The following is a 16,837-nucleotide window of genomic DNA, read 5'->3' as shown; positions in this document are numbered from 1 at the left end:
AATGTAAAGGTACCCCTGCCCGTACGGGCCAGTCTTGACAGACTCTGGGGTTGTGCGCCCATCTCACTTAAGAGGCCAGGGGCCAGCGCTGTCCGGAGACACTTCCGGGTCACGTGGCCAGCGTGACAAAGCTGCATCTGGCGAGCCAGAGCCGCACACGGAAACGCCGTTTACCTTCCCGCTGGTAAGCGGTCCCTATTTATCTACTTGCACCCGGAGGTGCTTTCGAACTGCTAGGTTGGCAGGCGCTGGGACCGAGTAGCGGGAGCGCACCCCGCCGCAGGGATTCGAACCGCCGACCTTTCGATCGGCAAGTCCTAGGCACTGAGGCTTTAACCCACAGCGCCACCTGCGTCCCTAGCCAGGCACACCCCTTATTTCCTTGTTCCTGTCGCTTGTAAAATACTGTTGCTTTATTGTTCTAGTTTTTCATTTTTAGGAAGATGTTGCTGTGGAGGGGGTTGAGTTGCCTGTTTATAACCCCATTTGTGTGCACAGTTTTGCATTGGGATTCTTCAGATTTTGTCCTGTCCTTGGATTTTTGATGAATGTTTGAGTTGAGAATGGGTACATCATCTACTCTAGTCGCGTACTTGGATATCAAATAATCACTGCTTCTCTTCCACACAACTACATGGCCCATAACATCTCGGGGTAGTAACTGTTCCAAGAGTTTTTTTTATTTGCAGAAAAACAACTGTACCTACTGTAACATTAAACATTCTGTGAAGAAACTCTAGGGGCTGATTTAATAGCTCACCCTGGTTTAAAAATCAGTGCTATGCAGGCGATTGGAGAGTAAAGGAATAGAATGTGCTGGGCATTTAAGTGGGAGAATAGATTTCCAACAGTGTGTAAAGGAGAGCTGCATGTTCTTAGGTAGTAATTATTGGTGTGAGAATGTGGATGTTGCAAATGCACAAATGTCCGTATTTTCTTATGTGAATTGACAGCAATGCATCATACCCCTATATTTCAGGACAGTAGGGGCCCTATATAGAACCATAGGAAAGTAGAATTGCATATAAGAACCCTTCAGGTTGAGCCTAGGTACCGGTAAATAGGCTTGAAAAAGGCACACATACCAGAAGCATGCAGTACTGTAGCAAGCCGAAGTGAATGACCCATGTGTCAATAGATTAATTCAGGTAACTGGTCAAATAACCTCCTTTACTCAGCAAGTTGTATCAATATTACCCATACTAGTTTAGCATTGGTTTTGCAGACCTGGCTGAAAGCTTTCAAAGATCCCACCATGTCCCAAGAACAGCTGTTGGTTCTCAAATATCTCACTATTCCAGTTGGAAGGTCTACATCATATCCAGAAACTTGCAATGGGAACTTCATCAAGAGCGAGGGCAGAGATCCTAACAGCTCAGTGCCCCTGGGCTAAAAGAGCAAGTCATTTTGGGCTATTTAGAACTTTATTGGATCTTGAAACCTGTACATCATCAGGTTAAAGACCCTTTCAGAACTAGATGAGGTGTTGCAGGAATTTCAGTTTGCAGATCAACAAGCATCACATATTTTTCCTGAGCCTTGAACTTGTTCCCAAGCAACATGTTTGTGATGAGATGTTGAGCCAAGAGTCTAACATATTGCAGCCATTAAACATTCCAAGGCACTTTCCACGAGAGTAAACCTATTATTCCCAGTGTCTTGAGCATTGGCTAAAATCCCAGTCAGTCTGGATATTTTAATTCTGCCTACCTGAGTTTCACTTGTTTGGTGCCATTATTCTCTTGCTGTTTTGTTGTTGTTGTTTTTTTGGTAAACTATTCGGCAACATTATAGATTTGTATGTTGCTATCAAAGTCTGATAAGAAAAGAACCAGCATGAGTTTGACCAAACTGTGGGAGGCAGTGGAAGACAGAAGTGCCTGGCGTGCTCTGGTCCATGGGGTCACAAAGAGTCTGACACGACGAAACAACAACAACAAATCAAAGTCTGAAATTGGCTGCCTTTCAGTAAAGTGGGAGTCTATAAATTGGTCAATAAAATAAAAGACTATGATCTGTTCACTACAGAGGTAAATGCATGACAGATAGCATCTTTACCACACACACATGCCAACCCATGCTTTGAGGTTTGCAAAGGAGACCCTGTCAGTAAGACCACTGATGGGTATCACTTGCAGGGCAATGACTCATGGCTGGGCCTTCTCCTTGGTGCTTTCCAAGGTGTGGGACTCACTTCCAGTGGAGGTGTGTCTATCCCCTGCACTGAAGCTTCCCCTTGGCTTTTGACACATGGATGTCAATGGGAATTCCAGCAGCTGGCATTGTTTTGTGTATGCTTGGTTTTAGATGTTTTAAAGATGTTTTTAAATTAATGTATGGGCTGTATTTTTATGTTCACCATCCTGGGTTCCCATGGAAGAAAGGCCACAGTGGAGAACAAAATTATTGGAGAGATCTCATGTGGCATAGTAACTAAGGATGTTTTGACTCATGAAACTTAAGTCTCTTATATCTATCGCATGGCTGAAATTTAGCATATCTGAAATCTAGCCTACTGTACAGGGCAAGAGTCAGATGGGCCTACTTTTGCATCTGGCCACACCTCTCTCTGGCATATGGCCTCCATTAGGTTGTCCATGATAGAATGCACCTCTTGGGTAGAGAAAGATTCCACATTTCTGTGTATAGGACTGCAGCATCAGCCTGTAGCTAAGTATATGCCTGTGCAACTGACACCACTACTTTCGCTTCCTGTGTTTAATTTTTGGTTGCAAGCTCCTTGGCGTAGGAATTTGTACTCTGGAAGGCATTATGCACACTGGTGATACTATATAAATAATCAATAGGTTGGTTCCATATTTTGTGAAGCTTAAGAGTAGGCCCAGTGAAATCAATGGAACTTAACTGATTATGACTGATTATTTCTATTTATGTAAGTGGGTCTTCTCTAAACACAACTAAGGCTTAACTTAACTCAGTTTGTCTTCCCTCCCAAATAAAAGCCTCTTCCTCTATTTCTCAAGAACAAAAGACTTTAAAAGAAAATTGCTGGAGGGAATGAAATTAACAAAGCATAAATTTGTTGAAATGTGGTCTCTGACAAGCTTGCACTCAAACAACCTAATTGCTATTATGAAGCAATGATCTCTATACATATCGTGAAATAGTGGGTACAGACACCTAAGTGCCTAAGGCTACATCCCTACACCTATTTATGAGCACTGGGCCACAATGAACTTAATGGGACTTATTTATGGATAGACATGGATAGGATTGCACTTTTAGTCTGCAGTCCTTTATGTATGGGAGTAGGCCTCATTGACTCAATGTGACTACTTCAGAGTAGACTCATTTAGGATTTTACTGTTAAGGAGAGCATGATATGCATTATTTTTTTAAAAAAAATTTTTTGCAGTTATCAAAGGAAAAGATGATATGGCTTCCTTCTTTATTTTCCTTCTTGCTCAGTATACCCCAGGGGTCAGCAACCTAAGGCCCATGGGCCACAAGCAGCCCATGGGGATCGTTTAATTGGCCCATGGACCCCTTCCACCCACTCGGTTGGCTCCCGTGCACTGCGCTAAACCGGCACGGAGCAGAGCAGGGACTGCCTTCTGCAATGCTGGCTGACTTCCCATTGGCTGCAGGAAGATCCTGCAGCCAGTGGGAAGCTGCACACGCCTCCTCTGCACCGGAAGGAGCACCGGAAATAGCGTTTGCGCATGCATGCATGCATGCATGCATGTGCACACGCACTCCGGCCCACCACGGTATCTGCAGGACTGTGAACCAGCCAAGCCACAAAAACTTTGCCAACCCCTGGTCTACCCTTTCCATGAATGAAAAGCTGGCTTTGGCTTTTTTTCAATCACTGCACCTAAAACATAAAACCAGATAATCTTCCCCTTTGAGCTGTGGCCACTCAATTTTTTAATGGCACAAGCAGGAAAATGGCACTTTCAGGACTGGGATCTACAATCAAAAGTGATTCATTCATGTCACTTCATGACTTCACAAGAATACAGGAGATACCTTCAAAAGATCTGGTTCTGCCTCTGTGACTAGTTTAATTCATTTAGATTATGTCTGCATTTTCCATTTCTGCTGCTCTGATGTGACAGGAAACAGAAGGAGGGTTAAGAAGTACTTTATGCCTCAAAAATAGGCCGTGAAGCAAGTTCAGATTTCCATTATATGAATGCACCTCTATATCTCTGTGTTATAAGGATCCCCCAACTTAAAGCCTTGGTGTGATCCAGTCAGTTCAGGGTTACTTTACCAACTTGTGCAAAAATGCCCAAAAAGGCAAGCTGTTGTAGTATATCAGTAATATATTTCAACCCAACATAATATAGAATGTTACAAGTTTCTGCAACTTTGGCAAGCCTTCTGAATTTCCATGTCAGCAGCAACATGATTCAAGCAATCAACCTTCCCCAAAATAAAGTTATCCAATAAGGAACTTTATTGTGCATTCCAGTCATTTCCACACAAAAACTTTACTTGCACAGAACTTGCAAAAGGTGATTAAATAATTATACTCTCTTTTTATCTATGTTTCAGAATGAGGAAAATGTGTTTGGCTATTAATTTTCCTTTGACAGATGGGAAAGATGAAGGCTCTAATTTTTGTATTGCTTGGAGTCTAATAACACTCAAACTTTTAATATGTGTTTAATGCTTTGGTCCCTAATCCCCTTTAATTTATTGCAAAAATAATAAACAGCTACTCTATATCCTAGATATGATTCTCTTTCTTCTTACTTTTATACCTAATGGCGTATGTTTCTGAGCCTTATAACTGTGTAAAGGTATACACACTCATATAACTGTAACCAGGGGAAAGTGGTTCTGTATTTGGATTTATATGCAGCATAAATACATGCCTTGTTGTTACTGCCTAAAACCAACCTTAGTTATTTGTTAAGGATTTATTATTATCATTATTATTATTGAAACTGTGATTTAATGCTTATATATTGCCAACACTTTGCTAGACATGTAATGAACACAGTATACCAGTGCATGAGACCATTTTTAGCTGGACAGTTCGTGATAACTGTGCATTTTAAACTGGAATGAATGACTGTTTCCAGATGTCTGAAATTAGGTACTACTATGAGTAGGAGTACGTCCTCCATAACTCAAAACAGCTCAATAACCTCTTGTGTTGTTTAATGTGAGGTACATGTTACTATTGGCAGTTACAAGTAATTGCTTGAATGTAGCTGGCTGTAATAAATTAAACGTGATGTTTGCAAAATCTGCAGTCCTGCCATCTGGTCACCAGAAAGCTTCTGGTACTACTTTGCAAATAAATACAAGTAGTGTTAAAATGCAGGGTGCTTTAATATGTAATCTGTGTGATCTCTAAGCCCACTGCAATTAACACTTCCTGAAAACTTGAAATAATGTTGACATCTTAAATGAACATCTTTCTGTAACAGTTTGTGGTGTGGCTTATGCACATTAGGCAGGATGAGGTTTGTCTTAAACTTTCTCATGCCGGCAGATCACAACACTATGTCACCATAGCAATACCCTTGCACTGGCACAAGTTTGAAGTGGCGGAACAGACACCTGTGGTCCCGGAGGAGTGGAAATTAGTCAGAATCCTATGCTCCCTCAGGGCAGGGGTCAGTCCCAACAATGCAACAATGGCATAATGCTGTGCAGCAGAGGAGAGTGGCATAACTTTAAACACTCCAAACAGAGATTCCCAGATGACTGTCCATGGCTTCCCTCTTTTCCTCCACAGTCCCAATGGAGGAAAGGATTTCAACAAAGTCTGGAGCCAATTATACTAGAGGACCCAGCAAGTGAGCAAGATTTTTGATAACAAGGTGTACAAGTCGAGATTCCATCTCCCATATCCATGAACACATAACTAGGAACACTGAAGTTGGGATTTTTATGATGGGCAACTTACACAAAGGGAGCACTTTGCACAAACAATGAACACCAACAACCAAGGAGAAGCAGTCAATTGACTAAATTTATAAACAAATAATATGTCTAATTCCCAACTTCTCACCATTGTACAGATACTGTATCAGCACCCACCAGATGCCACCACCCAGAGGATCCTGAACTCCACACACGCAACTGGGGCTGCAAGGACAAAGGTAAGCAATGGAGGTGGCTCATCAGGGACGGGGAGAACATGCTTCAAAGTAGTTCCTTCACACCCCCATTCATAGCACCAAGGAAAAAGGTGTGTGTGTGTGTGTGTGTGTGTGTGTGTGTGTGTGTGTGTGTATTACAGTACTCAGAACACTTATAGCCATATAGTACTTCCCACTCTCATCCCTTGTGATGATGGGAAACAGTACATTTGTGTAATAACTCTATCCTTCCTTAGCAGGTGAGACCTGTATGTATTCCCTTCACAAGGGGCAGGCTGCATTCTCAGAAAGGGTGGCTTCTGTTGGCCACAATCCCAAAAATATACTGGAAAACATAACACTATATTCCATCTGTATCTATATCCACTGCTGTCCAAACACTTATGGCTCATGACACAGACATTTCTTGCACACAGAAGGAACAGTAACTGTAGACAGCATTAGAAACATAAAAATAACCCTCCTTAATGAGGCCAAAGACCCATCTAGATCAGCACTTTTTTCCTACAGTGGCCAACCAGATGCCAATGGGAAGCCATATGCAGGACATGAGTTTAATGGTACTTCCTTGCTCATGTTCCTTAGCAACTGATATCCAGAAACATGCTGCCTCTGATCTTTGAAGTTGTACACAGTGTTCATTAGTTAGTAGCCTTATCCTCAATGAATTTGTCTAATATTTTCAAGCCATCCCTGGCCATCACTACATCTCATGGTAGTTTAACTATGCACTGTGTGAAGAAACTGTGGTTTCTGAAACTGACTTGGGAAATAAACCATAGTTAATGGTTAACCACAGTTCCCACTTTGGATGGCACAGAATGTTGTGGTTAACTAAAATGCAGGAGTGAAAGCTTCCAAACACCTCTCAGCTCCACAAGAAGGGGGGGAGTGTACAAGTCCAAAGATAATTGTGGTTTGTGCGCATCATGCTCAAACTAAATCATGATTTAGTGCTGGAAGGGGGAACCTGTGGTTCTCAAGATGTTGTTGGACTACAACTCCCATCAGCCCCAGCCGACATAGCCAATGGGCAGGGATGATACAAATTGTAGTCCAACTGCATCTGGAAGGCCACTGGTTTAGTGTGGCATGCAAATATTATGAAAAAACTAAAGTCAAGAGTCAAAATAAATCTAGAGTCAATTTTCAGTTGTTTGTAGTTTTTGATATCTTAATTAACTCACCTCTCCTCCAGTGCAGGGGAAGTGACTGGAGTATCTAGAAGTGCAAATTGCTCCTTTCTTGGTTACATCATCATCCAGCCCAAAGGCTGCTGAGCAGTTAGTGGAAAAATATTTGTAAGGTTTCCATGTTTTCCCAAAATCCTGAGATCGCTCCAAGACCATGGCTGCCGGTCTTGGTGACTTGAACACCATGATTAAGTGAGTGAAATAAAACTCAGTTTCCAAGTTCAGTTGGATCTTCTCCCTGTTCACCCCCTGTGCTGATTGCCACCATGTGTATGGCAGCCGAAAGGGTGAGTCAACCATGGCAGAGGGTGAGTGAGCCAGATGGGCATGCTTGGAGTTGCATTTGCTACACTTAGGCTGCTTGCATATGAAGTCTGCATTCTCACTGTAGGAACAGTAAAACTCTGTGGCGTTGTCCCCACACTTTGTATCTGTCCACAACTTACGCCCGTATCCTAAATTTCCCATTCGAGGATTGCACGCTTTCTCACAGTGGGATCCAGCTTCAACAACACTGCTCAGTCCTATGTAGGAAAACAGGTGATAATTAAAAACTAAGTTAGCATAAATTATTATCAACCAACTGTACCTAACACATAATTAAAATTCTGACTTTACAATAAAACAAGAAGGCACAGTTAAATTTTTACTGGACCCACAAAGGATATAAGACCTTAGGCAAGCTTTTATATTCAGAGCCTCAGGACAACGCAAAGGCACACCTTGTATCTGTATTATAGGGATAATGATACTGGCCTATTTGACAGCACTGCTTTAAGGATTACTGAGCTATTTTATGTGAAACACTTTGAACACTTGAAAGGTGCTATATAATGTGCTATTGAGTGTCTACAAAGGCCTTAGACCAAACTATTCAGGGCAACTATTTAGAGGCTCTTTGTAAACAGAAATATTGAAGAATTGTCCACCTTCCCCCTGCTCCTCAATAACTTATGGTATTTAGTTCTAGGACCTTAATACTCCATGCCTTAGGCAGTTTGTCTTCAAAAGAGGCTCATAGATAGAACTGAACAAGCATGGATCATTTAAGAGAAAAAACACAAGTGAGTAAATATACTGGGAGCAAGGCGCTTCCCTACACCAAATACTCAGACTCTGAATAGTTTAAAAATCATGGAGGTGTAAGAGGCCTCAGCCAAATACATACTTCCCTCAGGAATATATTCACAGGTGGATCTTACCCAGAAGTAGAACAGTTTATTATAAAGGGGCAGGTAGCAGCAGATTAAAATCCTGAGACACAGCCTAAGGGAATATGTTCTGGTGGAACATGCAAGACCCAGTGCAAAAGAAGGTGGGATAGACCTAAGGAGAACTATTATTTTGTATTCACTGAATTCTAAATCTCAGGGTATATATTTCTTTTATGCCCCTTCTTTTAGATTTGGTTTTTTGTTTTGATGTATTATGTATTATGCTATGCTATGTATCTTGTTTTATTTGTTCTTTATATCATTTAAGATTTCATGCTAATGTTCTGTCTTGGTTTCATTCCCATTTCTCAAGGCACCCTTTTTCAGGTTCTCTTTCTGGTTCTTTTATTTCCTCCTTTGATCTTGGTTCAGCTCTCGATACTTGTCACTTTTTAGCCATTCTCCATCAGTTTAATATTGACTATAATTTTAATGCATATCTTCCTACTCCATAGATTTTCGCTCAATTTTTCAAACTGTTTTCCCCATTGAAGTTTACTTTCTTGAATTAAGCTTCTTCCATGCCTCCTGCTGGGACGCAGGTGGCACTGTGGGTTAAACCAGAGAGCCTAGGACTTGCGGTTCTAGAAGGTCGGCGGTTCGAATCCCTGTGGTGGGGTGAGCTTCCATTGCTCGGTCCCTGCTCCTGCCAACTTAGCAGTTCGAAAGCACGTCAAAGTGCAAGTAGATACGGTAAATAGGTACCGCTCCGGCAGGATGGTAAACAGTGTGCTGCTCTGGTTATCCAGAAGCGGCTTAGTCATGCTGACCACATGATCCAGAAGCTGTACGCTGGCTCCCTCGGCCAATAAAGCGAGATGAGCATCACAACCCCAGAGTCGGTCACGACTGGACCTAGTTCCTGCTGTTCATCTTTTTCTCTGTTGCTAGGCTGTGAAGTAATCAATCCTTCTTCTCGGGTACACAGATTATAGATAGAGGTGGCCAACCTTCTGGGGCCCACATGCCAGTGGTGGATGTGCCCAAAAGTGAGTCTAGCCACTCCACACTTGCACACAAGGGTGCCAACTTGAATAAAATATTTGGGGGGGTATGCCCCGCCTCACATAATTGATCACATGACTTGGCGCATGCACACCATTTGAATGGCAATGCTCATCAACTTGTGGGGGTTTCACAAGTTTTGTTGGGAGGGCTGAAGGGACCTCAGTCCCTAGGAGTTGGCTCCTCTGCTTGCACACTCACTTGTATACACACACATAGCACATAAAGGCACATAGCTGCTGCCCCCATCTGAGCAGATCCATTGATGAGATTATCATTCCCTCTCCGCTCATCAAATTATCAATCTGATGACCAGATTTGCAATCTGATTTGCATCCTCATTACACTTCTGAACTCTGCCAACTGCCATGTTGTTCCTACTTTTTACAAAACCCTTTTTGCTGTTGTTGCAAAATCCAGTGGTGTCTTTAATAGCCATAAAAAACATTGCTTGGAGACCAGCAGCCACACTTGCTCTGTGTTTTTATTCCATTATTCACATCACTACTACTTCTTGTAATATCATCTGCTTATTCTCTAGGCTATACTATGCAGTGGCGTAGCATGGGTTGTCAGCACCCGGGGCAAGGCAAGTAATTTGTGCCCCCTAACCCATAGATTTGCGCCCCCTAACCCTAACCCCCAGATGTTGCGCCCGGTGTGGCCGGCCCCCCCTGCACCCCACACGCTATGCCACTGATACTATGGTTATTTCCTTACTTTTCCTTCTCTTGTAATGTCCTTCTTTCTTGTTTCTATCTTCAGCCTCTATTCTTTTGTCTGCTGCTCTGCTTGTTTGTTTATTCTGCTTTTCGTTTGGATCATATCACTCTCATTCTTTTGCCTCTCCATTGCCTTCATTTTCTTCAGCATATTCATTTACAGCTTATTTTGGTTTACAAATGTTTACATTCTACTGCTCTGGTATATCTTTCAGCTTTTCTTTTTTTAAAATACACACCGTCACCGATATTTGCTTCATCCCACTGGTTCCCTCTTCTTCAGATGTTCCTTTTCAATTTATTATTTTGATCTACAAACCTAAGCTTTTTGTGTGTGTCTTATTCCCTTTCCTCTTTCAGTTCTTTTTCTTTGGATTCCCTTCCTTGTGACATTACGATGGACCAACTATTTCCTCTATTCGTACATTTTTAGAGGTCTTTTTCCTCTAGTCCCCTCTTCATGTGTTGCTTTCACCTTGTGACTCTTGTCCTTTGCAGTATGCAGTGAGCTCATTTGAAATATATGAGACTTCTAAGTAAACATGTTTAGGATCAGGATAATAAAAAAGAGTATTTTTAGGCTACAGAGTAAGCTCAAATGTATAATGCACACTTCTGCCAACAAAAGTAAATAAATACAACTGTAAAAGTCACATAGTAACACTGAGTCCTTTTCAAAGTGCTGTACAAACATTAACTAATCTGCACAGCTCCCCTGAGAAGTAAGGAAGCAAGTATTATTATAATGTGTCTTATCAGCTAGGCCAAGATGGATTGGCTTGATTTACATGCTGGCTGCTAAGATTTTTCAGTCTCATTATGCAATTTAGTCAAGTTACCTGGTGAATGTTTACTGCAGCAATTTTCTCCATTATGCTTCTACTGCTGACATGAGAAAAGTGCTTTGAGTTTACTTTTTAAAACAACAACAACAATACTCATGCATATTCATGAGTCTGAACAGGTACTATAAACTGTGGATCTGGGATACGTATGACTTAACTTTCTGAGAAACTTGCTGAGCCAAATGTCTAGCTCCTGAAGTGGGAAATTACAGTTTGAAAATGTGCTGTATTAGTCTGACAGCTCTGCTTTAATTATACTGAAATCTTCCAAAAAATTCTGAATCATCTTCTCATACTATCAGGAAATATAGTATTTTCCAAGTCTAAATATATTCCCATTTATCTCTTTTTTTAGTTTCCTAATTGGTGGTGGGTTTCACTGCAGAGGAGTCAATGAGAAAACTGCATGTGGAGGCAATTTAAGACTAACTTAACACTGCTGTATTTTCTATGAAATTTTACAATGTAGTTTTGTAAAAAGTAGTCCAAGTAAGAAAATAATAATTAAAGAGATAGATAACTTCAGTCTATGTTGTGTGTCATTTTTCTGTATAGTACTATCTGTCACTAGAACTTTGCAAAATGAAAATAAGCTTAGATATTAGAAAATAATTATTTTTACACTGTCAGCCATGAGATCGTTAAAGGCATTTTCTGTCCTGTGCTCTTTGCCTCTCTTTCTCTTAATATTTATAGTTAACTGCACACTACCTCCCAGCCTATGTTAGTACACATGCCACTGAACAAAAATCTGTAGTAATGGACAAGAGCTTACAAGGTACAGCATGACTCACCTGTAAAACATTCAGAGCTAAATCATATGTTTCCTGATACAGCATTATTCAGCCAAAATATACTTGCCTCCTATATTTCTCATTATCCAGTTTACAAATTGATGGTATGACACTCAAATAAAAATATAACAAATTCAAAAATAAAATACTTGACTGTAAACGTTACTTTAATAATATGCATAATCAGGCTAAAGGAACAGGTGTGTTTCTTTAGGTATGAAATAGGCATATCTCCTCATCACTGGCTTCTATGAATGTTTTACTAGATAACAAAAATATCATGTAATGCACACTATCCCTGTCCCTACATTGACAATAGCTGAAACTAGATTATTTGGCGGTTAATAGATCTAAGTAAATATATATATATATATATATATATATGGAAAAAAGCAGTCCCACCTATATAATACCAGGCTAGGGTATCCTAAGGCCAATCAACACCCATTCCTGCCATAGAAGTGTGAATGAATGTTACCTTTCTGCTTTTTATCTCATCTTCTCCTTGCTCCAGGCCCATTCACATTAGGGAATGTGCCGATTTTTGTCAGAAGGACAGTCATGCAGACACCATAGGATGACATTTGCTTGCAAGGATCAGTCCAGTCCAGGTGTTTATCTCTTTGTAGGATCTGTGAGCTTCCCCGCCCCCCATTACATAAACAATAGTAGCAATCACTTCAGAAAGAATGTATGTGTTCAGCTTTACCCTCAGAGTAAGATGCCAATAAATGATAGTGAAATAAACTGCAGGTGGAAATGTTGCTGCATAGTTTTCCTCTGCAGCATGTTATCTGGTCCTTGTCCTGTCTAGTTCTGATAGGGGGGAAATAGATCAAAGCAATATGGCTGCACAAAAGTTGCTTTCTTAACTTTGTCTCCTTCTTGAAACTGTTAAGAAACAATTCACATGATTTCTAGGGGCAAACCAGTGGCATTTAACTTTTGTGACTAGATATGGGTGCAAAAGCACAAGTTGTTCATAAATGCTTTCATGGGTGTAGCCAGGATTTATTGGGGGGGGGGGAGAGAGGCAGGCTTTATTTTAGGGGTAAAATAACCGAGTTATCTGCAAGAGAATTCGTCACTTGGGTTGTTGTTTTTTAATTTACCTGATGGGGGGGCAGCTTACCCCCCCATGCACGCACCCCCCCCCAGCAATGCGCATGGATGCTTTGAATTCAAGACCATTTTTATTCACAAGACCATCAGGGAACAGGTTCACATCCGCATCCACAAACCATGCTACCTACTGGTACATGCGCCTTGAATCCTTGAGCAGCTGATTTACCAAACAAATTGGGAAATCGTTTATAATAGATACCAATTATTATTTATTATAGCTTGTACTGACTTGTGTTAGATGTATAAGACAAATGCCCATTGCACCAGACTTTACAATTTCCCCCCCTAATCTGGAAGGAAAAATACAAAGCCTATAATTGCTTTTTAGGATAGCTCTATGTTTTGTGTATTTAAATTTCCATTCCTCAAGATGACGCTTTCTGAGCCAAGCGCTGAAAATGTTCGGGATTTGGTGTGTGTGTGTGCAATATGTGTTAATTAGCTCGTGGGATGAACCAGTCTGGCTTTCAGCCTCTCTTGCACCGCTCTTGACTTTTTAACACTTTCTTCTGAAGTTAAGGAAGAGCCATCAACTGTTTGAAAAGCGAATGTTATCTCATTTACCTTGGAGGCATTTGAAAGGGGAGGCGAGGAGACAAGCGCTCCTGATCCGAGTTAAGACTAGGAGCCCTATTTCTCTCTCGCAGGCAACAAGAGGCGCTTCTTGGGTTACTGACAGGCGTTCCAACCCTGCAGCTTTGTTCGAGGCGAGTGTGTGTGTGTGTGTGTGTGTGTGTGAGAGAGAGAGAGAGAGAGAGAGAGAGAGAGAGAGAGAGGGAAGGAAAGAGAAGCAACTTCAGGCTTTAACTTGCACGTTAACTTTTGTCTTCGGGATCAGCTCTTCAGAGCAAATCCTATTCTACCACCTGCAGGCCTGCTAATCATAATAACTGGAGAAGAGAAAAAGGATGCGAGCGAAAAGGATTCACATGCACGCGAGCGACCGCGCGCGCGCACCGCACGAGAGAGAGAGAGACCAACCTGCAGCCAGGGCAGAGGCGCCTAGCAGCACCAGGTGCCAGAGCGGGCTCCCCATGGCGGGCGCGCATAGAGTCCGGGCTCGAAGGCTGCCCGGCGCTGCGCCTTGCATCTCCCGGCCACTAAGGGCAGCGGCGAGGCTCCATCGCCGCGAGCTCCCGCGGGGCTGCTGCTGCTCCAGCCGGAGGACCTTTGGAGCCGAGCCGAGCTGCGCGTCCTGCCGCGGGCATCTCTCGCGCGCCTTGCCGTCGCCCAGGAGCCGCGCTGCCGAGTCCCTTTCAACGCCGCTCGCCTCCTCCTCCTCCTCCGCCAAGCCCGGGAGCTGCGGCCAGGTGCATTGGGAAGAGGCGCCGGCTCTGCTCTCCCGCCGCTCCCGGCTTGTCTCCTTGTCCCCGATGACAGCCCTGCGAGGGGAGTGGCGGCGGCGGCGGGTCATAGTACTGCAGCGGCAGGAGGAAGGGCCGGGCTGCTCCCCTCCCCACCCCCCTGAGGGAGAGGCGGCGGCGGCGGCGGCGGCGGCCCGCCCCTTCGTGCCCCCCACCTCGCCGCCCTTCAGCCTCTCTCTAGCTGGCAAGAACCACAGCCACCCTCGTCTCCCTCAGGGAGGGAAAAGGAGCAACAACCAGGCGGCGCCCCCCCCCCCCCCACGCCAGCCATCCCATCTCGCAGCATTCCTCAAAACCATTGACTTTTTACCGCTGCTCCATCGCGCCCCGCGAAGGTGCCTCAGCCTGACAGACGGAGACAGCTCGGAAGAAGAAGGATCAGGCAGTCTCTCCCGCCTCGCTGCTTCCCAGCCCCCCCCCCCCCCCCGCTCAGCATTCCCTTCCCGCTTCAGCTCTTCCACATCCCAGCCTGGGTGACTGACCTTCCTTGTCCCCAAATCAAGTGGGTGGCACTGCCGCCCTCTTCCCTGAAGGCATTCTTGTCCCGTCCCCGCCCCCACATTTCCACCTGGGTTGCCCCCCTATCTCCCTGTCTCTGATAGCACACCACTTGCCATAGATACTGGTAATACCAATTAAGCACCAGAGAACCACACTCCTCACCCATGTTTCAGGTGGTCCACCTGACAAACTCCTCTGATCTGTTGTCCTTTCTCCTTCCACTATACCTCTCTCTATCTCCCCACACCAACACCAAATCCTGCTACAAGAGTATTTCAAAATTATCCAATTAACTGTTACAACTTTTATCTTTGGCCATTTCACCCCATCAGCCCCAGCATCTCTCCTCTTATCTCCAGTGCTTTCCCCCCAGGGGGTACTCAGGGGTATGCAGTACCAGCGCACCTCTTTTTGTTGGTCTTAGAAAGTGTGGCACTTGCTCTAACAACTTCATGGTGAGTACCTGGACCTAATTTTCTAGAAAAAAGCACTGTGCTCATCTCTCAGATCTCTGAAATCACAGAATTTGAAGATACACAACATGTACCAAGGTATCTACCCTGTAACAACTGGTAGAATACATTTCTTTCGCCTGCTGAGAAACCTGTTGGTGGAAATGGAAAAAATAGGCCTATAAAAAGAATTCCTGGGTGCCAAGATTCAGGGTAGGGGCAAGTACCCTAAAATATGCCATTGTGAGTTCCAAAGTTACCCTCTTCTCCCAGCATAAAAAAACCCACATGTTTGTGATGTTACAAATGGTTACTGTACTTACAAACTCTCCAGAGGTCAGATTCATGTGCTTTTCCATACAGCAGCCAGAAAACACAGGCAGTAAAACTTGGCTTAATTATAGTGGTGAAAGTTCCTAAATAATTGGTATGGAAACACAAGAATGGCTTATAAGAGCCATGTGGTCTTAGCTGCAGCAACCAATTTAAAACCTCTTCGCTGTCAGAGCTTCTCTGGTAGACTGAGGTATAATAGGTTTGATTACCTTCCTTCTAAAGTGAGGGAGAGTGACCAAGCTAAGCCTATTAGGACAGTTTACTACTATATGGTCTTGACCCCTTCGTGTGTTAATTAGACTTAAGTATGTTGGTTATATGAGGCTGGTTATCCCACAAAACCCACATCCCTGCTGCAAGTGCATAAAGTGAAATGAATACAGGAGTCTACTGCCTTCATTTGTTGTTTTGGACAGTCATCCTATCACTAAACACTTACTACTAAGTAATAGTTTTGCTAGGCTATAGTCCACCTCTTCCCGTCACCTGGCTCATATTTTTCCTCCTTAATACATAATTTGTAGAAATCTGTAAGCTACTTTAATGTAGGAAAGCAGTGTGTGTATGTGTGTGAAAGAGAAAGAGAGAGAAGCTGTCTAATAATATTATTTATTTATTTATTTATTTATTTATTTATTTATTTATTCATTCATTCATACATACATACATACATACATACATACATACTGCACCCATCTGGCTGAGTTTCTCCAGCCACTCTGGGCAGCTCCCCATTGAGTGTTAATAACAATACAGGATTAAATATTAAAAACTTCCCTAAACAGATGTCTTTTAAAATTAGGATAGCTGTTTATTTCCTTGACATCTGATGGGAGGACTATCCACAGGGCGGGCGCCACTACCAAGAAGGCCCTCTGCCTGGTTCCCTGTAACATGAAGCTAAGGGCTTGCAAAATCCCCTATAGTAGCCACTGGTGTCCAGCAATTTACTACATGGATCAGAAGAAGCTCTTCACATCTATAAAAGCCTACCAGCAAAGTTTGCAGCAGGATGGGAAACATCAATTCACAGTGAGCTGTTGCATAAATACACACAGAGACAGCCACTACGAGAAGCAATTTACCGCATTTTCTTCTACATGTTGGAAATCTTTATCAAGTGAAATAATTATAACATCTCATTTTTTCAGAAATAATATAACATCTCATTTTTTGGCTTCTTCTGGTGCTGTGTCAGAA

At 42.9% G+C, this 16,837-nt stretch overlaps 1 protein-coding gene and 1 long non-coding RNA gene across 6 annotated transcripts in view; one reads left to right on the top strand and one right to left on the bottom strand.

The window, feature by feature from the left end:
- Positions 1–6,086, top strand: part of LOC310825402 — a 59,490-nt gene extending 53,404 nt beyond the window's left edge. For both annotated transcript variants that reach the window (XR_014555279.1, XR_014555280.1), the window contains exon 3: positions 6,006–6,086. This is a non-coding gene — a long non-coding RNA (uncharacterized lncRNA). The remainder of the gene's footprint in view (positions 1–6,005) is intronic.
- The window catches only part of NTN4 (netrin 4), a 40,468-nt gene extending 25,712 nt beyond the window's left edge, over positions 1–14,756 (bottom strand). The window contains exons 1-2 of one of the 4 annotated variants that reach the window (XM_083698637.1): positions 14,659–14,756; positions 7,274–7,803 (exon numbers count right to left, since the gene is read on the bottom strand). In XM_083698637.1, the coding sequence (XP_083554763.1) occupies positions 7,274–7,747 (474 nt within the window). In that variant the 5' untranslated portion in view covers positions 7,748–7,803; positions 14,659–14,756. Of the gene's footprint in view, positions 1–7,273; positions 7,804–13,965; positions 14,539–14,658 lie in introns of those variants that run through there. The other 3 variants (XM_083698636.1, XM_083698635.1, XM_083698634.1) reach the window with 3 other exon arrangements.
- Positions 14,757–16,837: the final 2,081 nt, after the last annotated feature.

This window comes from Podarcis gaigeae (assembly GCF_964106915.1).
Source record: "Podarcis gaigeae genome assembly, chromosome: 10".
Taxonomy (NCBI): domain Eukaryota; kingdom Metazoa; phylum Chordata; class Lepidosauria; order Squamata; family Lacertidae; genus Podarcis; species Podarcis gaigeae.
This window is presented reverse-complemented; position numbering and strand designations above follow the sequence as displayed.